The sequence below is a fragment of the Diaporthe batatas genome (genome assembly GCF_019321695.1).
Source record: "Diaporthe batatas strain CRI 302-4 chromosome Unknown Contig00011, whole genome shotgun sequence".
NCBI lineage: Eukaryota > Fungi > Ascomycota > Sordariomycetes > Diaporthales > Diaporthaceae > Diaporthe > Diaporthe batatas.
In genome coordinates, this window is record NW_025408558.1 from 2,198,457 (window position 1) to 2,218,700 (window position 20,244).

General features: G+C 55.4%; 8 protein-coding genes across 8 annotated transcripts; 4 read left to right on the forward strand and 4 right to left on the reverse strand.

The window, feature by feature from the left end:
- Positions 1-972: 972 nt before the first annotated feature.
- On the reverse strand, positions 973-1,961 carry KVR01_009060 (uncharacterized protein; the record flags this gene model as incomplete). Its single annotated transcript, XM_044786298.1, has 2 exons — positions 1,550-1,961; positions 973-1,400 (listed from the first exon to the last, which is right to left on the reverse strand). Exons 1-2 carry the CDS (start codon positions 1,743-1,745, stop codon positions 973-975), a joined length of 624 nt encoding a protein of 207 aa, XP_044641562.1. The 5' UTR covers positions 1,746-1,961.
- Positions 1,962-3,347: 1,386 nt separating this feature from the next.
- On the forward strand, positions 3,348-4,714 carry KVR01_008985 (uncharacterized protein). Its single transcript, XM_044787063.1, has one exon. It carries the CDS (start codon positions 3,527-3,529, stop codon positions 4,628-4,630), a length of 1,104 nt encoding a protein of 367 aa, XP_044641487.1. The 5' UTR covers positions 3,348-3,526; the 3' UTR covers positions 4,631-4,714.
- Positions 4,715-4,930: 216 nt separating this feature from the next.
- KVR01_009173 (uncharacterized protein) lies at positions 4,931-5,518 on the reverse strand. Its single transcript, XM_044786598.1, has 2 exons — positions 5,306-5,518; positions 4,931-5,241 (listed from the first exon to the last, which is right to left on the reverse strand). The coding sequence occupies exons 1-2, from the start codon at positions 5,490-5,492 to the stop codon at positions 5,105-5,107; spliced, it is 324 nt and encodes a 107-aa protein (XP_044641675.1). The 5' UTR covers positions 5,493-5,518; the 3' UTR covers positions 4,931-5,104.
- A 2,362-nt stretch (positions 5,519-7,880) lies between these two features.
- KVR01_009040 (uncharacterized protein) lies at positions 7,881-9,127 on the reverse strand (the record flags this gene model as incomplete). The annotated part of the gene is made up of 2 exons (XM_044781346.1): positions 7,881-8,184; positions 8,239-9,127. The coding sequence occupies 2 exons, from the start codon at positions 9,125-9,127 to the stop codon at positions 7,943-7,945; spliced, it is 1,131 nt and encodes a 376-aa protein (XP_044641542.1). The 3' UTR covers positions 7,881-7,942.
- A 379-nt stretch (positions 9,128-9,506) lies between these two features.
- Positions 9,507-10,972, reverse strand: KVR01_009315 (uncharacterized protein). The gene is made up of 3 exons (XM_044788628.1): positions 10,363-10,972; positions 10,116-10,278; positions 9,507-10,058 (listed from the first exon to the last, which is right to left on the reverse strand). Exons 1-3 carry the CDS (start codon positions 10,585-10,587, stop codon positions 9,985-9,987), a joined length of 462 nt encoding a protein of 153 aa, XP_044641817.1. The 5' UTR covers positions 10,588-10,972; the 3' UTR covers positions 9,507-9,984.
- A 305-nt stretch (positions 10,973-11,277) lies between these two features.
- On the forward strand, positions 11,278-12,974 carry KVR01_009078 (uncharacterized protein; the record flags this gene model as incomplete). The annotated part of the gene is made up of 7 exons (XM_044783639.1): positions 11,278-11,611; positions 11,671-11,737; positions 11,785-11,869; positions 11,950-12,120; positions 12,183-12,254; positions 12,314-12,684; positions 12,791-12,974. 7 exons carry the CDS (start codon positions 11,278-11,280, stop codon positions 12,972-12,974), a joined length of 1,284 nt encoding a protein of 427 aa, XP_044641580.1.
- Positions 12,975-13,562: 588 nt separating this feature from the next.
- On the forward strand, positions 13,563-16,054 carry KVR01_009095 (lanosterol synthase ERG7; the record flags this gene model as incomplete). The annotated part of the gene is made up of 3 exons (XM_044794605.1): positions 13,563-13,907; positions 13,982-15,700; positions 15,767-16,054. 3 exons carry the CDS (start codon positions 13,563-13,565, stop codon positions 16,052-16,054), a joined length of 2,352 nt encoding a protein of 783 aa, XP_044641597.1.
- A 2,224-nt stretch (positions 16,055-18,278) lies between these two features.
- On the forward strand, positions 18,279-19,819 carry KVR01_009079 (co-chaperone SGT1; the record flags this gene model as incomplete). The annotated part of the gene is made up of 2 exons (XM_044793206.1): positions 18,279-19,142; positions 19,202-19,819. 2 exons carry the CDS (start codon positions 18,279-18,281, stop codon positions 19,817-19,819), a joined length of 1,482 nt encoding a protein of 493 aa, XP_044641581.1.
- Between the last annotated feature and the right edge of the window lie 425 nt (positions 19,820-20,244).

Here is a 20,244-nt window from a genome sequence, read left to right on the forward strand (position 1 = left end):
CCCCCACCGTTTTCCGCACCAGACGAGCGGCGAGGAATATGAGGATTGGGAAACATTTATTGAGCGATGCATGGGCGGTTTAACTCCGTCTCCGGCTCCGGATCCGGGTCCGGGTCCGGATTTGATATTACCCTCCATTGAGAGCGACCGTTACGAGTCGCGTCCTCGTCGCCGATGATGAAGGTTCCTTGGACGTGCTTTGGTAATGTTGGGGCGTTGGGTTTCCCGCCAGCATGCATGCGGGAGTGCGTTTTTGCGCTTGGATCCTGGCCTCTGTTGATGGCGGGCGATGATTGGAAAAAGAGAAGAAAAGAAAAAAAGTCGCCTTCATTCCTGGATGTGCATCCGCCGGCTGCACCTGGAGGGCGAGTTGGCGGCTGCTGATTTATTCGTTCTTGGCCGGCTGTCCGCCTCTGTTGAAGAGGGCTGTGGTGATTGGTATCCCGGACTGGTTTGGTTTGGTTTGGTTCACTCGCAGGCTGCAGGATTCGGGAACAAAAAGAAAGGAGGTGAAAAAGGAGAAATGGAAGCAGGGCACGAGGGAGAGTCGGACTGTCTTTTGGAGATCTCGCCCAACTCGGGCGGCCGTGTTTATGGGCTTTGGTCACCTTTGTCTATGACCCATCACTCAACGTTCTCCTGCCACGCAACGCATCATTCTTATGTTTGTTTAGTCGGCCTTCAGCTTTTAGCTGTCGGGACAGGCCACGGGATGAGTGGCTTAGTGTATCATAGAATGTAGCAGTCACCGGCACCAATGATGATAGATGAACCACTTTGGCTGTCTCTACTCGAGATTTCGCATCTTACCGTGGAGCACTCATATGTGGGTTGGGTTGTGGGTATAACTATGACCTGCGTGTCCGCTTCTATTGATCACCTCCACCCTCCCTGCATTCTCTTTGACTTCCATTGGCAGAAAATCCCCCTGACTAGCAAATGCCGTCGCCGGCCCAACAAGACCCATCCCCATCATGAAGAACCACCCCCCTTCCCATCCTCAGTCGTGTCCCCAGCCCTCATCACAAACTCCTCCTCCTCCTCCTCCCCCTCCCCGTCCTCCTCACCCTTCGCATCAACCCTAACCCCCTCGGCCGCGCTCCCCAGCCCGCCCCCCTCAGCGCCGTTCCGCGTCTCCATCCCCTCCATCTGCGCGAGGAAGAAGTCCACAACGCCGTGCCGCTCGCCGAAGCTCGCCGAGTCCAGGGGCACGTAGTTCTTGTCGTTGGCCACCCCCGGCGACGCGCCCTCGGCCACGAGCAGCCTGACGAGGTCGAGGTGGCCGCGCTCGGCGGCCCAGTGCAGCGCCGTGTTGCCGAAGGCGTTCTGGGCGTCGAGGAGGAGTTGTTTCTCCTGGCTCGGGCGGGCTGTGAAGTGGGCCAGGATGGACTTTACGATTTCTGGGGGTGGTGTTAGTCTTGGTCATTGTTTTTTTTTTTTTTGTTTCGGTGGAGGGGCAGGGCAGTCGGTCAGGCAGCCCGTCTCCCGCATGAGATGAGTGAGTGGACATGAGGTGAGATGCATGTGCTGTGGCATTCCGTATACGTACCTATGTTGCCGTTGCCCGTTGCCATGTGGAGACATGTGGACTTGCCCTCGTCCCGCGCTGCTAATATGATCTCGGCCGGGGACACGCCCTCGCGCGCCGAGAGCGCCGACAGCGTCTCCTCGAGGTCTGTGAGCTCGCCGGCCCGGGCGAAGTAGATGATGTCGTCGATGTCGTCCTCGCTCAGCTTGGGTGCCATATTTGGTTGATTTGTGGGGCCACCCTTGGGGGTGGTTTCTTGAGAGAGGCTTGGGGCGGTGATTGGCCTGTCTGTTCTGGAGAATGAGAGGGGATGAGATCTGGTGAGATTTGATAAGATGTCACTGGGGAACGTGTCGCCTTGGTCTGGGAGTCACGGGGAAGAATGGCTTTGAAGGGCTGGCTGGCTGCGGTTGATGCAAGTCGTCGCTTAAGGCACATGTGAACTGAGTGAGTGAGAGCCCGTTCAGAAATTTTAGCACCGTAAAATTCGGCCTGTGCTGCTGGATACGGTGCAAACACTGTAAGCTATACTGTCTATCTGGGTACCTGGGTACGTGCATTCGACAGGGATACCGCCGCCGACTGCCGGCTCTAGCTAGGTACCTAGGTAATCTGCTTGAAGGCGCGGTGGTTATCCTATCCACCCGGTATTTATAGGTTAAAAGTAGTATATTATCTATATAACTATATTTACTTTAAAATACTTTAAAACCTAGTTATTTTATATAAAAAAAGCGGTACTTTTATTTATAAGATATTAAAAAGTATATATTACTTTTTTTTAATTTAAAATATTAAATAATAATAAAAATAAAAGTATTTTTTATTTATTAAATAATTTAAAAATATATTTTTTTAAAAGTATTTATTATATTATTTTTTATAAAAAAGAACTATAAATTCAACCTTATAAATCCTTAAGGGAGATTTAAAAGTGAATTCTTTTAGCCTATTAGACTTAAGAATTTCTAGATATTATAAGGGAATTTAAAGTCACTTAAAGATTTTCAACCAATCCAACCCCTAAGGATAACTACCGCGCCTTCAAGCAGTTATTCAACAATAGAAACAACTAGTCAACTTATAACCCTTCAACTTGACCTATGCACCCAGGACATGCGGTTGATTGTAGTTTGTAGTATGAGTACATCGGTTTGCAGTATGAGTACCCTAGGGTACATCAGTTTGCAGTATGAGTCCAGTGGATTCCGGTAAGCTAGCATATATAATAACAACAATATCTTCTCCAGTTTTAGTTTCGAAGATCAGTCTTCAGAGATTTAAATGTAATTAGTTTCAATGGTTTTAAAAGAAATAGTAAATGCACAATCCAAGGGAGACCCTTTTCTTCGATTGGCGAAGCCGACATGTGTCAACTGGTCAATCCCCAGGTCAGCCAATGCTTTTTGAAAGTCAGCTGCATTTTAAATGTTCTGCACGCGATGATTCCTACCAGTAAGCTGCAGTCGGCACCACACTAAAAGCAGACACTGGAGTCGACCAAAGCTTTGTTTCTGAGACCATATTAGACTCTACGTCGACCGGTTGCTGGCCACTGAAAAGCCTGTAGAGTGGCTGACAGAAATCGAGAGACGGTGCTGCAGGCTACACACGGCGAAGCCCATGTGATTGAATGTAATGGCACCGGGTGGAAGTGTTCCCTACCCAAGACTTTGAGCAAAAGCGCGGCTCAAGGACCACCTGAAGCCAGCTCTGGAACTATTGTGTCTACGCTGACTGCGGGTGTCCACACTATTACTACCTAGAAGTAATTACCCTTCACCCTGACTCTTAGCGTTTGCATAGTTCAAGAACAATTTTTTTTTCGTCTTACATATATGGCAATTTCCTCGGGCACCTGCCTGATTGACGTTCCTAGTCATCTTTCCATCCGATTGTTCCCATTTTTTCCTTCCGCACATTCTCCATCTACTGCACTATTCCCGACTGACCCAAACCATCCATCAGTCCTTCAACTCCAAGCTCCCATCGCCAAACATGTATCCAGCCGGTCAACAGCCACCTGCTGGCAACAACACTGGCAGTGGAAGTGGAAGCCAATCGGGGTATGGCGCACAAGATCTTTACTACATTTCCGCCCCGGCATCGCAGACTCCCCTACCGCAAAGCCAACAGAACCCGACCTATTATCCAGCGCCGGGAAACAACTTCCCTCAAGGGCCGATGTATCCACAACCAATGTACACCCAGCCGATGTACCACCCGCCAAACTACCACCCATCAAACTACCACCCGCCAATCTGCCCCCAGCCAAGCAACCATGTTGCGCCCATCCATGGTGGTCACTGGGTCCCAGTTCCAGTCCCGGGCGCTGCGCCTTCCCCTACAGGCGGGCCAGCACTGGCAGGAGGACCTCTGCCGAACGGCAACTGCTTCGCACCCCGACCGCACAACAACAACAACAGCACTCAGCCGCCCATGTCACAGCCTCGTCGAGGACAGAAGCGAAAAGCGCCGTCAGCCTCCCCCCAGTTATCAGCCTCCCGGTTACCAGCCTCCCAACCGACGGCCTTCCAACCGACATCCTCCCATTTACCAACCTCCCAACCGACATCCTCCCAGTTACCAACCTCTCAACCGCCAACCTCCCGACCGAAAGCCTCCCGACCGCCGCCACGGCCGACATGGCGTGACCCGCCCGATGTACTCCCCGAGCAAGATCTGGTCAAGCTCCGACGGGAAACCGACTGGGTGATCGAGCCGAAAGCGCCTTCGGCCCCGTCCGACCAGCACCTCACTTGGGAGGCTGCCGTCCGCAGGATCCGTGAACATCTAGCCAACGCAAAGCCAGGCAAGGTGTTTAGAGAGCTGTGGAAGGTCCGGGAGCTGTGCAACGCCCTGGAGCTCTTCGTCGCCCGCAAGGACCGGCGGCCCCTGAGTTATGCGATGTTAAAGGAGCTCATCTCTGTCCGCTTCGCCCGCCTGGTCGAGGACGACGTCGCCGAGGGGCGCAACGGCAAGGACATCCACTCGGAGCGCGATTGGGCTTTCAACAAGGAGCACTGGTCTAAGGAGATGGATGCAGTCGTGCGGGAGCATGTCAGGGGACGGCACACCTACTATTTCACTGGTGGGAGGTGATGGGTGCTGAGACGTCACTTGGGCTTCACGGCACGAGGGCTCGAAGTTTGCACCAAATAGAGTGTATTTTAAAGAGTAGGGCTGCCTACCTAGGTAAGGAGAAAGAGAAGAAAAGAAGGTTGCACCTCAGGCCTCGGGGCAAGAGGTAATGGTCTGATGGTGTGGCAGCCTTATCGATAAGGGGACCTGCAGGGACCCCTGCAGGGCCCACCTGCCACCCTTGACCCCTGCCCCTAACTGGTGGTATTAGTAGACGACACATCTAGGTAGTGAACTAATTATCATAAGTACTGTAAAGTGTTCAAAGACTGCACCCTGCCAGAACACCCTACCAGCAACGTCCTTGCTATCTACCATGACAGTGGTTGGGTGAGATCAAACATCATACTGAAATGTAGTGCATTTTCTGTATCTCGCAAGCATTTATAAACAGCCCAGATAGATGGCCCTTGTTGAGTCCAGCTCTGTGTGCTGTCACGAGGTGTTGTGCCTTCCGTTCGCTCCCGTTCCGTTTCCTTCCGTTCCATCAGGCAGCTCTCGATCCTCCTTCTCCATCTCCTCCATGAAGCGTAGAGCCGTGTCTGGGCTTACCCCACGGTGAGGCGTGTCCTCTGTACAAGTTGCAACCCGCAACAGTCAGCAAACACGGCGCTATCTTCATGTCTGTTAACTTACTCCAGGAAGGGTGGCGCGCCATGATCTCCTCGTGGGTGCTGTTCATCGCTCGGTCAAACGCCTTTTGGAACAGAGTTGGTGTGTCCTTCTGAGGCGGGTTCTGAGCATCTGGTTGTGCCGGTGCGGCAGGAGCCTCGCGACCATCTGAGGCCGCCTTGGACTTGACGGATGGGGTATTGGCAGACATCAAGGCGGAAATGAGTTCGTTCTGAGACTATGAGACTTTGAACTGGCAAAGTAATTGTGCATGGCGGCGCTGAGCGCAGTGGGCAGGGTTCAAATAAGCCTAGCGGCCTTGGCAGAACGTTGAGGTAAGCAGGACGGCTGCCTCACAGCACAGGCGGTTGGTTCTGAGTTGAGAGCCCAATCCCAAGACCTTCTCAGCCTCCAGAATTCAGGCTGCTAAGCACCGCCCCAACGAAGCATTCACCAAAGTCCCACCCAAGGGAGCTGGCCCTCTCAACCAGATCTCCAGTTGGTTTAGTCTTATGGAATGGGCACAAACGGCGGCTACCCACTGCGGCCAACATGGCACCTTGAATCTCCGCAGCTAGCGAATTATGGCTGATATTTGTCATGGGAGGGACATAGGATAGGCGAAGCTCTCAGGTCTTGCTCAAAATTGTATAATTTCGAATAATACCTGGTGTGTCTAAGCAACCAAGGCAGGGAGAAAGGGTTCGAAATAACGAAGCAGTCAACACCCAAGCATCAGTGCCTTGTGGACTTTTAATCTGATCAGCCACGTTTGGGGGCTGTCACATGTTCTAGGTTGGGCTCGTACATGTGTACGGGAAGTCAGCCTAAAGGATGTTATCCTACACATCCACAGGGTCTTGAAGGAAGCTCTGATTTGAGGTCAGTACGAAGGAAGGTCTGGTCGTGCAGTTACAATATCTTCCACCACCCTCTGCGACCCTCGCCAGGCCCGGCCCTCGCCAAGGTGTCTGTCTTCTGGAAACTAACGGGCAACCTCCGAGGCTGGAAGGTTCACCGGATCCACGAAGCCCACGTAAAACACCCACGGCCCCGTCGGCCGCGCTGGCTAAGGAGTGAGCAGTGCTTCTACTCCGCCAAGCGCATCGATTTTCCACGAGGACCACCTACCGAGCTTCCGCGACAACAGCGGCCCGCCGGCAGAGGCAGAAGCTGCCTAGCCGAGTTCGAGGCGGGCATGGCTGGCATGGCATGATACAGGTGGGTAATTCTTGCCCAGTTTACCGCCAAGGCCTCGGCTCCGCGGCCAGTTGATCTCTTGTTGTGGGCACATGTGCCTGGGCTCGACACTATTTATCACTTGATGTTTGAAAAGGACCTTGGCTTGTTGAAAAGGGGTGGAGGGGGGGGCGCACTGGGTCATGGGGACGATGGGATCATGGCGGCCGACAAGGAGCTCTGCCATGGGCTTGAGAGGCCGGGCCCTGAGCCCGCCCGTATGTGCCAGGGTGATTAAAATAGGCGGGCACTTCCAGAAAGTCCGACTGTGGACGACGTTTGCCCTTGATATCTATCATCAGGAGCTGCCGTGTCCAAGCGGGGCACCAGGATGCTGCTTTTTCACCAATGCCCTTGACAGCATCAACGCCGAAGCGGCGCTGGGACTTGGAGCTTTCTGAGGAGTAAATACATGGTTGGGATGTCTTGGTGGAACCGGCACGATGGGTAACACCAGCGTGCATCTATATCCTTTGGGCGGTGCTGAGGAGGGCCGGCCGGGCAGGGCCGTCTGAGGGCTGAGCCCGGGCTCCTCCAAACATCACCAGGTGTCCAGGGGGTGCCGGGTGCCACTAATAAGTGGCGCAAGGCTGCTTTGTTTGCAGGCCATACAGGGAGAGAAGCTGAAAAGCTACCCCGCCATCATGGCCACTCTTCCTCGAGTTGTAGTCGGGGGCGCGAGGTTGGGGGAGTTATAATGTGTAAAGATGTAAGTCGTCTTGGTATGCCTGCCATCGTCAGAGCTTTTGGTCTAATTCGAGGTGTCAGACTGTTGTCGGGGTGCAGAACCACACCATGTACCACGATGCGGTCCTCAGGAGGGAGCGTTACCTGAGACAGAAAGAGGACATTGTGCCCGAGAGGTGGATGACAGAGGGGCGAGAGGGACTGTGGAAAGTTGCTTCCAATGCCTTTTCTGTTGGCCAGTGCTGGTGTGTTGGTGTCAGCCAAGTGTCGTCATCGCCAACCCTCTCCCTGGAGGGACGGGGACTGATCAGTGGACAAACAGCCTTCCAAAGTTGAGAGAATGGAGGCCAGTAAAAATTTGATATCACTGCTGCGCTCTGCCTGCGGTTCATCGCAGACATTGACCCATCCATGACTGCGGAGGACATGGACGTGTTCAACCAGTTCAGTGCCCAGTTGTCGGCAGACTTTCCAAGGTTTGGTCAGGGTCCACAAGCGGCTCCAGGGCTGTAGGCTGTCAAGGCATCTGTGCCTGTGTGATTCGCTATGCTACCTAGGTACCATCCACCCCAGTTCTTCGACACCAATTACTCCAGAAGGAACTCAATGAATCACAAGGCAGGCCATGTTCCACACCAAACTCCACCCCGAAGAGAACCATGCGCCCCGAATGCAACCTTTCAATACCCATTCCTCCTTCCCAGGTCGGGCCGGGGACTTCACCGAGGTCCCGAATCAGGCCGACTCAGTGGTGGTGGTAGGAGCCTGAGAGTAGGACCCGTCGATCTCGGACGTCAGGGCGGCCGAGTACGTCTGTATCTTCCTGAGCAGGAGCACCTGCCGAGGAGTCGGCTTGGTGTGCTCTCTGCGGGCCTGGAGGGACTTGAGAGTTGCGTAGACCCTCCTGGTCGCAAGGGAAGTTGCGGCCAGGAGGTCTGTGATCTCGTCTCCGGTGGTATTGGTGCTCAGGGCGACTCCTAGTCATAGAGCCATCAGAAAATGTGTGTCAGAAGTGATCAGATTGTTCTTACCAGTCTCGGTGCTGCCGTCCATGACGTTCTTGGCCTTGGTGTCCACCTTGGTCATCCACTCATTCCACAGCTTCTTGACCATCTTGTTGTCAAACCAGGTCTCCTCCACATCGGGCAGCTCGTACGCCTTGAGGCTCTTGTACTTATCCACTGCCAAGGCCAGCTGCCAGGTGGCACGGTCCTGGCCCATGTGCAAGGACTCATGACGTGCGTCTGCCAGGGCTTGAATGATCTCGCGCACACATTCCTGCACCACGGGAAAGTCGTCACCCTCCAGCACGCCACAGGCCTTGCTGACCAGAGCAAAGAGGTTCTGGCGGCCAACAGTGGCCTCAACGTGCTTGAAATGGCAGAAGCACTCCACCAGCACAGTTGCGTTCTTGATCAGCACAAGGTGGGAGATTGCTCGAACCTTCTGGTGGTTGGCGGGGTCGGCTGCCTTGAGCAGCACCTTCTTCATGGACTCGGGGAAAGCACTCGCGGGCATGGGGTCGAAGCCGTCGATGAACATCATGACCTCCTCGTGCTCGCCCTGCTGGATGGGCTTGGGATACTTGCTCTGCAGCATTGCCCTGACCTTCTTGTTCCAAGCTTCAATCTCGGCCTTCTTCTTGTCATCCTCAACCTTCTTGTTGTCAATCTCGACCTTCTTGTTATCAATCTTGACCTTCTTGTTGTCAACCTCAACCTTGGGGGCGCGGTTGAAGATCTGAAAAGTGGTGAGCTCCCATTTGCCAATCATTGGTACAGAGAGGGTGTCATGATATGCAGTGATGACAGAATTATCAGTACTTACATTCACGTAACCACCCTGAATTGCGGGGGCGGGGCTGTCAACAAGGACAAAGTCGTCCACAGCAAAGCTGCCGTCGTCATTGGGGGCCGCCATGTCGGGGTTGGTGATGGCAATCGGCGTGATGTGAGAGATCACACCGCGATGCTTGGTTTGTGGTTGGTGACCAAGGTCGGGGTCGGGGTCGGGGTCGGGGTCGGGGTTGGGATTATTATCCTCAGCCTTTGCTGTTGCAAAGCCAAGGGAAGAAGAGAAGGAGAAGAGAGATACCAACTTCTTACATCAGGCAACTGGTCTCTGAGGGAAGCCTGATGAAAGACGGGAGGTCGGGGTTGAAGAAAGTTTGACGTTGTTGTTCTTCGAAGGATTGACAGAAAGCTCGAGATTGAGGCTGCTGCCTTTTTGTGTCTGAACTCAACCAACTCCAGTCTTTGTCACGTGTTGTGCAAATACATCGGACGATCGGACGGGTGAATGAAGAAAACAACTTCCAAGATTGTGCATTTGGTGAAAGGTGATGCTCTGTAAAGGGCAGCAAGACTGGTTCGAGCCCCTGTCAGTGGGAGAACCCACCCTACAGTCCTCTTTTGGACGAGCTTTAATAGATAACAACTGCAGCCCAGAGACCATGTGCACACTCGATATCCACACGATGGAAAACTTCAGTTTCACAAGTGCCTGCAGTCCTCTGGCAATTATGGAATGCCTCTTGGTAGGCATATTTCCAGACACATAAAGGAGTTTTCCATTGGGGAACATTATGTGACGATGGAAATGAATTTTGTGCCTACTGAGGCGTGACAAAGCAAGATTTGATTCCTCCATGTCCGAGGCTTTTGCCCAGGACACCCACACATTATTCATGATTACCAATCTGGGAAAGATCATTCATCGTTTCCATGTTCCCTGGCCCATCATGGCCTTTTGACCAAGTCGAATCCTGACCTAGGCATCTAAGCCTTGATGGCAGCCTTCTCCAGGTCGCTCAGAGCCTCGATACGCTTGTACTTGGCATCGGAGATGACCTCTGCAGACAGAATCAGTATCATAGTACACAAGACAGAGAGGCAGGGGAAACACTCACCAGCAGTGGCATCACTGGAGAAGTTAGCGCTCCACTCGACGTAGGTGCTTCCAGCATGGGCGCCAGCGGTGACAGCGTGCAGGCGGATGGTGCTCAGGACGCTGGAGTAGGTGAGCTCCGGGCTGGAGGTGATGATGCTGTAGGTGATGGTGTGGTTGATGGACTGCGGGCGTGCACGCATGGCGTTAGCGGGTTTCTCTCACAGCCAGCGACCCAAGCGGACTAGCTGCCATGCCAAGACACATACAGAGTGCTCCTCCTGCTTGACCTCGTAGACGCTGCCGTCCTTGAAGGTCCACCTGACCAGGTCGGCCTCCTCGTTGGCGCCCTTGACAAACTCGGACTTGGTGAGGGCGGTCCAGAACTTGGAGAAGTCCTGCAGCTTGATGAAGTGCCAGACGTGGGAGAGGGGCGCCTTGATGACGACGCTCTCCAGCACAGAGGTGGAGGTGGGGATGTTGGAGGACGACATTTTTGCGTGTGGGTTGGTTGCAGATCTTGTTGGTGTAAGAGGCAGAGATGAACCGAAGACAGACAGCCAGAGAGACAGAATTGGGTTTTTGGTCCGGAAAGGCGTTTGGGCTGGTGAAGGCTGTGAATTTGTTTGTGGGTGGGTCTGAAAAGATGAAGGTCGTGAAGTGGAGAGAGGGAGGGATCAGTTGCTGTCGGCCAGCCAGTCACTGCACTTGCACTTATTTGAGTAGCTCAAATTCTGTTCTGGACCTTCCCGCTTTGCAGCCTGTCGCAAGACCTGCGGGTGGTCAAAGGAAGAGGGTTAAGGTGGGACAAACGTCATACGGGGGTAATCTACGCGCACACACCTTGGGGTGTGCAGCCGAAGCTTCAGTTCAGGGTCCAGCCGTTTCCAAAACGGGACCAATGTCAATAATCAACTGCAGCAACGGGCAGGAACGGCTTGCACTTACCTTACTTCACTGCTTGCAGCCAGCAACCCCAACAAGAAACGGTGCAAGCTCCTGGAAGGAGAGAGACGCATGACAAGCAAGCACAGACTGCAGCTTTCTCAGCTGCCTGCAGGCGGGCAGCCGCAGAGAGCAAATGAGACCACCTCCAATGCATGAGACATGGAAACATGTAACAGCCAAAACCGCACATGATATACCATTCTACTTCCGTGTGATCTTCTTTCCTAAATTCATCCATGTCTTTCGATCTGCCTCTGGGGATCGCCCCCTTCTCGTCAGCACCCAGTGAAACATCCACACCTCTGTCCTCCGGCCAAAGCGGCAACGAGCAATTTGATCAATCGCAGTCTTCGCAATCCTCCAGAATAGTGACCGTCGATTATGGGAGCTCAGGTCGGATCCAGAGATACTTGATCGTTTCCAAGATTGAGGAAATATTTGCGAAAATGATTGATGTCCTCGCTGAAGGGGGCGATACACTCGTTATCCCCTACCGGAGCGGACGATCCCAGGCAGGGGAAGGGGTGCTCAGATTTCCCGGAAGCACAGTGAACGAAGCCATCAAGTTCAGTCAGTTCAGTCAGGGCCAAGCCGTGGAAGGATGTACTCTGACAGTTACCCCTCTGCAGCCCGAATGATGCGAATCATGGAGCTGGCGCGCGAAGCCCTGATGTCTGACCGAATTATCAGCAAGAGGTATGTCCGCGAGATCCCGTCGGAGACACGGATCTGATGATTTTCAGGAACATCTACTACCAGGACCCAGACCTTTTCGTGAACCAGAGGAACGTTGATGCACTGGTTGACAGCCTCGCGTTGACGCTTGGAGTTGGTCGCAACGCTTTGCACATTGTGCGTATGGCTCCTTGACCCAACACTCTGCCAGTACTGACTAAAAGAATTGCTAGGTCGCTGCGTCCAAGGGCCTCATAGCAGGGTCACTCACGTTGACCATGAGAGATGACACGGTCGTTTCCTGCTTGTTCGACCAAGACCCCGGCGAGAGCATTCCTCCCACAGCCATGATCAAGGAGATTGATTTCGGCGACACAAGATGGGTTCTGGTTGTTGAGAAGGAGGTAATTCCTTGATGAGTCCTCGCTACAGAAGTCGGTGCCGTGATCGGCTGACTCCTGGCCAGGCAACCTTTCGCACTCTGGCAGCGTCCCAGTACTGGAGAGACTGCATCCATGGTCAAGGCATCATTATCACTGTAAGACCCCACCGCGCCCGGGTTGGTGATATGGAGTTCGAATGCTCATCTCTCTCCAGGGGAAAGGCTACGCAGACCTGGCCACAATCGAGTTCCTGAGCCTCGTCCATTCGCTACGGCCCCTCATGCCCATCCTGGGCGTCTTCGACTCCGACCCGCACGGCATCCAGATCATGAGAACGTACAAAAATGGGAGTCGGAGGTTGAGTCACGAACAGAATGCTCGCGTGCCGGGGTTGCAATGGATCGGTGTCAGGATAGAAGACGTCCTGCGGGCCGGCCCGCCGGGCGGTGAGGAAGACGGATCACAGAGCTCCTCACTTGGCCAGTCACGCCAGTCAAGCCAGTCATCCTTTGGCCAGTCCAGCCAAGAGTCACAAGGCTCGGCGCTCTTTGGCAAGCAGACACCCCGCGACGCCCAGGTCGACTTGCTGCTAACTCGTGCGCCTTGCAGGGTCGCAGCCAAGTCGACAGAACACAGGCCGAGGTGCACGAAACCCAGCAGACTCGCTGATGCCGCTAACGGCGCAGGACAGGAAGACAGCTCAAGGCATCGTCATGGCCCTGGCTGCGAGGGAGGACGAGCTTGATCATGAAGAGACGGAACAGCTACGGGAGATACAGATGATGCTGCTGCTGAACGTCAAGGCCGAGATCCAAGCCATCGACAACATGGGAGACCTTTCCGATTGGCTGGACGAGAAAATTGGGCTTGCGTGAGTTGGTGCGTGTACGTGGCGTCAATTGGGTGGGGACGCATGTCGTGATATCTGCTGCCACCCTGTTGCCAGGTGCTTGCTCGGTGGGTAGACGGGGACATCAGCTTCGACAAGTGGAATATATTCAGGTCCCACCCAGCATGGACTTACACGTGTAAGTGTCAAGGAGAGTGGCACTTTGAACAGCGAGCGGACGTGCCTGGGATACAGTGCTGACGTCCAAATTGTGTCGACGCTAATAATGCACCCCTGGATGGCAGCTCCCGCCCAGGCCTCAGCCCACTGGCCCTCCAGCCCTCCAGGGAATTGTGGGGTAGGATTCCCGTAGGACGACGTCCCCAATCGTGCCACTAACAGCGTCATTGGCCAATCCCTACAAGCACATGCGGAGGGCAGTCTGTGCGATTACCCCGAGAGCCCGTCCTCCCGTTCCACTGGCGGTCGTCCGATCCAACAAACTTTATCTCTGCAGGACTAGTCGGGACTGGCAGTTCATTACCCCCGGGAAGCACTGAGCCTAACTTTTTTGCGTGCCCTATTGAAACGGCGATCAGGCAGAGGATCTTGCTTGCTGCATGTTGCATCGACAATGGTCACAACTCGAAGTGGTTCGCGCAAGACGCCGTCCGACGAGATACCCCTTCTCAACGGTCACGCGAACGGGAATGTCGATGTGGATGGGTCCAGCAAGCTCAATGGCACCAGCAAGCTCAATGGCACCAGCAAGAAGCGCCACGGCAGCACCAACGGCGTCAATGGCCACACTGACGAGCATGATTCCAAACGGCAGAAGGTCGCAGAACCAGTCGACAGAACAAGATGGCGCATGAAGTCAGACGACGGTCGCCACACCTGGCACTACCTCGACGACGACGCGGCTGTTGCGGAGTGGCCACAGAGCTACGCGGATAAGTGGTACCTGGGTCTTCCTCTCGTTCGTCCACATGTCCATCCACCTGCCCAAGCGCACATGCACAGCGCGCTGACCTGCTCACCCTCTTCCTGCAGAACCTCCCTTCGCTCGAGCCACCCAAGGCCCCAATCGACGCTGTGCGCAACGGCCTGACCTTCTTCGAGCACCTGCAGCTCCCCAGCGGCCACTGGGGCTGCGAATACGGCGGGCCTTCGTTCCTGCTCCCAGGGTATGCAATCACATGGTACGCCACGAAGCAGCACATCCCGGAGATCTACAAGAAGGAGATCAAGAATTATCTCTTTGCTCGCGCCCACCCCGAAGATGGCGGATGGGGTCTACACATTGAGGGCGAGTCGACGGTCCTGGGAACATCGCTCAATTACATCGCACTCAGGATCATGGGCGTCGAGCCAGACCACCCCGTCATGACCAAGGCAAGGGCAACGCTCCATAAGCTCGGAGGTGCGACGCATGCGCCACACTGGGCCAAGTTCTGGATGGCCATTCTGGGCGTTTGCAAATACGAGATGGTCAACCCTGCGCCACCAGAGCTGTGGTTGCTACCGGACTGGGTCCCCATCCACCCCTGGCGCTGGTGGGTTCACATACGGCAAGTGTTCCTGGGCATGTCATACATCTCATCGAAGCAGTGGTACTGCGAGGAAGACGACCTCATCCGCTCGTTGCGGAATGAGGTCTTTGTCGAGCCGTGGGAGAGCATCGACTGGAATGCCCACCGCAACACCATCTCCCCCAAGGACAACTACCTCCCCAAGAGCTGGATCCTCAACTTGGCGAACTGGGCGCTCGTGAATGTGTGGAACCCGTACTTGCGCCCCAACTTCCTCAAGGCCAAGGCAGAGGCATGGGTCTCCGACCTGATAGACATGGAAATGGCCAACACGGACTTTGCGTGCCTTGCCCCTGTCAACCAACCCATGTCCCTCGTGTGCTGCTACATCCGGGACGGGCCCGACTCGTACACCGTGCGGCGGCTCCGCGACCGCATGGAGGATGGCATATTCGTCAACTCGGACGGCATGATGACCTGCGGGACAAATGGCGTGCAGTCGTGGGACACGGCATTCGCGATCCAGGCCGTGGTGAGTTCGGGCCTGGCCAACGACCCCAGGTGGCGGCCCATGCTCAACAAGGCGCTCGAGTTCCTCGACAACCAGCAGATCCGTGAGGAGGTCAAGGACATGGACAAGTGCTACCGGCACCCGCGCAAGGGCGGGTGGGCCTTCAGCACCAAGGTGCAGGGGTACGTGGTCAGCGATTGCGTGTCGGAGGCGCTCAAGAGCGTGATCCTGCTGCAGAAGGAGGCCAAGGGGTACCCGCAGCGGCTCGACGACCGGCGCATCTTCGACGCGGTCGACACCCTGCTGACCTACCAGGACCCCAAGACCGGCGGGTGCGCGTCGTACGAGCGGCCCCGCGGCGGCGAGTGGATGGAGATGCTCAATGCTGCCGAGGTCTTTGGCAACATCATGGTCGAGTACCTGTACCCGGAGTGCACGACGGCCGCGGTGACGACGCTCAAGCTGTTCCAAAAGCACTGGCCCGACTACCGCGCCAAGGAGGTGTCCACCTTTATCGAGCGGGCGGTGCGCTGGATCAAGACGGCGCAGTACGACCACGGCGGGTGGTACGGCAGCTGGGCCATCTGCTTCACGTACGCGACCATGTTTGGGCTGGAGAGCCTGGCGACCATCGGCGAGACGTACGAGAACAGCGAGTCCTCGAGGAGGGGGTGTGAGTTCCTCATCTCCAAGCAGCGCGAGGACGGCGGCTGGAGTGAGCATTACGCGGTATGTCATTGCATCATCCGACCACCCCATATTTTCCAACCTCACTAATCCAGTGAAATCTGGCAGTCATGCGAGACGATGCAGTACGTCGAGCACCCCAGCGGCAGCCAGGTCGTCATGACGGCCTGGTCGCTCATCGGCCTGATGCTGGCCGGGTACCCGGACGTGGAGCCCCTCCGGAGGGGCGCGGCGTTCATCGCGGGCCGGCAGCAGCCGGACGGCGAGTGGAAGCAGGAGGCGGTCGAGGGCGTCTTCAACAAGAGCTGCTGCATCGGGTACCCGAACTACAAGTTCACCTTTACGATCAAGGCGCTGGGCATGTTTGCGCAGCGGTATCCGGATGTGAAGCTTTAGAGGGGGTTTGTAGATATACAGGCATATACATGTAGAGAGATATATACACAGATAGAGAGAGAGAGGCCTTGGATTGGCCGTTTAATGATAATACTTCTGGTTCTGTGACTGTGGCTAGCTAACTACATGCTTTGCTAGGGAGATTGTGTAACACTCCCCGTGACCCCGTGAGGCACTGGCAGGCATGTGGAAGTAGCGTAACGGAGAACGTGGGGGTTCTTGGACACATAATTAGAAATGGCGGCTTGGATGTCCTCGGTGGCTTCTTCAGCAACCACCACTTCCCAGGTTCAATACTGGTGGGTAGGCATAGATAGACCCTGACAATGGTCCCCATGTCGCTCTTTCGCAGTCATCTCTTGATTTGGTTATTGTTTTCACAAATTGCCCAACAGAACATTCCCGGAAAGAGAAAAATTTAAAAAGAGGCCTTCATCATTCATCATCAGTACTACTCAGAGTCCTCGTACAGCCCCATCTCAAGGGCCTTGGCCCTGGCCCTCATGAGATCAATAAGCGGGCTAGACGTCGGCGCGGGCCTCTCCCCCTCCAGCATCGCCGGCGCCCTGACCACGTCGAACTGCTCGCCCTGGCCCTGGCCCTGGCCCACTGCTGCCCGGCTCCCACAGGCAGGACAGTGGCTGTTTTGCTGCGCCGCATCTCCGTCGCCCGCAGCGGGTGACATCTCCTGCCCCTGCCCCTCCCGAGGAAGAGCCTCGTAGCCCCTTGCGGCGTCACCGAGCAGACTAGTATCTGGGGGCCTCGTTTCCAACAGCAAGACGCTGGGTGACGCACAACCGGGCAGCTTTCGTGATCTGTGTCGTGTTAGCTGCTGCAGGTGGTGCTGGTGTTGTCTCTAGCGGCGGGAACGTGACGACGTGTTTGGTCTGGGACACTGATTCCAGCCACTCCGTGGTGCGTAAAGGGTAGGACGACGTATTATTTGGGTAATCGCTGCCGAATGGCGGAGGGGCTGTATGAGTCGACATGTTGACTTCGAAGCCTGGACGGTATGGACACCTGGGCTTGGCTGGGTCTGGCGGTGGCCCCCACATCTTGTGGAGGTGGGTTGAGGGGTTGCCTGCCGTGTAAGAGGGGAGCAGAGCAGAGCAGGCTCGCTGGCTGGGCGGGTGAGAATGTTGTGATTGTTTTGCTTAGATGCCTAGATATGGCACGGGCCGGTGTCCCCTGTAGCTGGAGATGGCCCCTGTTGACCACCCTGGCTGGCCTGTGGGTGCAAAGGCCTTCCCATCTGCTGCGAGAGAAAACCACCTGGGAGGAGGTCAAGAAAAAACGGGTTGGGAGAGTAGTGCCAAACCACCGTCGTCACAGTTCAGGAATACGAGCGCCTGGCCTTGGTGGGTTTCCTGGCCGAGGCCTATGTAGGAACGACTTGGCAACCACGAGGATACCTGGCTGGTATATCATTCTGGGTACAGCAACATTTACCAGTGGGGCGTGACGTGGTTGGCTGTGAGAGTTACCAGGCATGGGGCGGCACTGGAAGAGATCACAAAACATGGACTGTGTTGTTTGGACCTTTGATCATGGAGGCAGAATCGAGTTGCATAGTGGCAGTTCAGAGGAGGACGTGCGGTATGTGTAAGTGAAAATGATAAGTGCTACCTGAATAGGTTCAGTCAATTGCTATTCCTGGCACGGTGCCACCTTTGCAGAATGAGTTGCGCATCTGATGTCTCGGGTTGCTAAGTCGGCCGTACAGAACACGTTTGTGTCTGAATTCTCAGTTCCGGCCAGTCGTTGTTTTGGAATTTGCTCCTCATGGAAGAAAGAGCCTCGTTGCTTGTTGGATACATAGTACCTGGATACCTGGGTAACTAGGTACCTCTGGGTTCTAGAGGCTTCCACTCCAGAGCCGACGGTTCCCAACTAGGCAGGCGGTAAGTCACGGGATCAACATCAGGAAGGCGGTGGTGGAGCGCAAACGGAAAATGTACGGCAGAACTGGGGAGCTCTCCCCCGCAATGGTCCTGGTCCCAAGCCTTAGAAACGAGGGCAGCAGCAGTCTATCAGCCACTTTTGACAGGCAACACTTTCTGCTCTGTTGTCTTTGGACTACTCTCCCTGACCAGCTGTTTGCAATCCCCCTCTTGCCAACTTTAACTGCCACCATCTTTCAACACCGAAAACCACTTTATTCCATCCCCGCCATCCATAATCGACAACTTTCTACCGACCGAGCAGCACCGCAAAGTAGGCCAACATGTCCGCCGAAACATTCCGGGCGGCGGGCTTCAAAGCCATCGAGGAACGAAAATGGAGCGAGGCTATCGACAGCCTTTCCAAGGCCATAGCACAGTCAAAGTCCCCCGCCTGGCTCCTCGCCCGCTCGCAGGCCTACATGGAGACTGGCAAGCTTGACGAGGCCATCGCCGACGCCGACTACGCTTACTGCACCGCCGCCGAGCGGGGCAACGACAAGAGCCGCAAGCAGATGATCGAGGCACAGTACCGCAGGTCCGTCTGCTTCTTCCGCAAGAAGCAGTACGCCAACGCCGACAAGTGTGCCGTCTGGTCCCAGCGCCTCGCCAAGGGGGTCGCCGTGAGCAAGGGCAAGACCGTGGCGCAAGAGGGCGTCAACGAGAAGGGATACTACTTTGCGACCGCCGCCCAGGCCATGGCCGAGGGCGCCAAGAACGAGACCAAGGGCGAGAAGGGCAATGACGACCCGATGGCTAGGCTGTCAGCTATCATGGGAGCGCCGTCGTCGGACAAGACGCCCTATGAGAAGGACTGGAACAAGGCGCAGATCTGGCGGACTCAGGTGCTTCACTTCCTCGAGGCATTGCCCGCGGAGGACCCGGCACGCAAGATCACGGTTGAGTTGACGCCCAAGAAGCCTGATTTGGGAACCGGCGTCCAGCCGCCCAAGATCGACAAGGGCAAGGCCGTGGCGACCACGCCCGAGCCACCAAAGCCGACGCCGGCTCCAGCGCCGGATTACACCACCTTCCGGACACAATTTTACCAGAGCGAAACGTCTATTACCGTGTCATTCATGATGAAGTTTCCCAGCAAGGAAGCGATGGGGCAGGTGGAAGTCCGCTTCCTGGATGGTGGGAAATTCGTAAGTAGCCCGGACATCTGCTGACCGGCGTATGTTGTCTGCCTACTAACCATTCACAGGTGTGTGTCAAGGGCGTACCGCGGCAACCCCCCCTCTTGTTTATCACACCACACGAACGCATCTCTGTTTCAAAGTCGACATGGCGCGCTGCATCGATGAAGTTGGAATTCACTTTTGTGAAAGAGGTTCCCGGCAAGTGGCCCGACTTCGGGACCCAGTCAAGTTCCGTGCCCCCTGCCGTGGCTGTCGAGGCCGAGTCGAGCCTCGCCGGATGGCTAGACTTGCCACCTATCGCCGAGGCTGAAACGATCTCCGCGATGCCAATCACAAAGGAGAAAGTTATGCCCTCCCAGCCGCCTGCCGTGAGCCGGCCTGCAGAGGCCAGGCCCATGCCCACCGCCACCAAAGCACCCGCCTACCCCACGTCATCCAAGTCAGGCCCGAAAGACTGGGACAGCATCGGCAAGGACGACGACGACGAGGATGACGCCAAGGACGTGGACCACTTCTTCAAGCAGCTGTACAAGGGCTCCACGCCGGAGCAGCAGCGCGCCATGATGAAGAGCTACCTCGAGAGCAACGGAACCGCGCTGTCGACGGACTGGAACGAGGTCAGCAAGGGTAAGGTCGAGACGAGCCCGCCCACCGGGATGGAGGAGAAGAAGTGGGGTGCTTAGTCGGCAGGCACCAAGAGGAAAAGGGTTCGATCCTAGAGCAGCGGCGCGCCGCGGTGAAGAGCTACCTAGAGAGCAACTGAATCGGGCTGTCCACGGACTGGATTGAGATTAGCAAGGACAAAGTCGCGACTAACAAAAATCGGGGAGTGGAATGGAAACGAACAAGCGGGGTGCTCGGCTATGCTAGGTGTCTTGCCAAGAAAAGATGAGTCCTGTAGGATACAGAGGCGCGAACCTGTTCAGGACATCGTCCAGCGGCCAGCACATCTAGGTGCCTTAGTCGGCAGCTTGTTATGGGCCATGTTTATGGCCGTTCTGAGTTTATTCTTTCCCCAGCCAGGAGTTTTGGACCGGTAAAATGGAAGGCGTGTGAACTTTCATAGATTGTTTAATCAGTAATTTTGTTCATGTTGAATCTTTCTCTC

What these genes read in the sequence shown, in the direction of transcription:
- KVR01_008985 (XM_044787063.1), top strand. Translation starts at nt 3,527, where the DNA reads ATGTATCCAGCCGGTCAACAGCCACCTGCTGGCAACAACACTGGCAGT.
- KVR01_009173 (XM_044786598.1), bottom strand. Translation starts at nt 5,492, where the DNA reads ATGTCTGCCAATACCCCATCCGTCAAGTCCAAGGCGGCCTCAGATGGT. An exon ending in GGCGCGCCACCCTTCCTGGA is followed by an intron (nt 5,242 to 5,305) that starts GTAAGTTAACAG and finishes CAACTTGTACAG; the next exon opens with AGGACACGCCTCACCGTGGG.
- KVR01_009315 (XM_044788628.1), bottom strand. Translation starts at nt 10,587, where the DNA reads ATGTCGTCCTCCAACATCCCCACCTCCACCTCTGTGCTGGAGAGCGTC. An exon ending in TCAAGCAGGAGGAGCACTCT is followed by an intron (nt 10,279 to 10,362) that starts GTATGTGTCTTG and finishes GCACGCCCGCAG; the next exon opens with TCCATCAACCACACCATCAC. An exon ending in CTCCAGTGATGCCACTGCTG is followed by an intron (nt 10,059 to 10,115) that starts GTGAGTGTTTCC and finishes TTCTGTCTGCAG; the next exon opens with AGGTCATCTCCGATGCCAAG.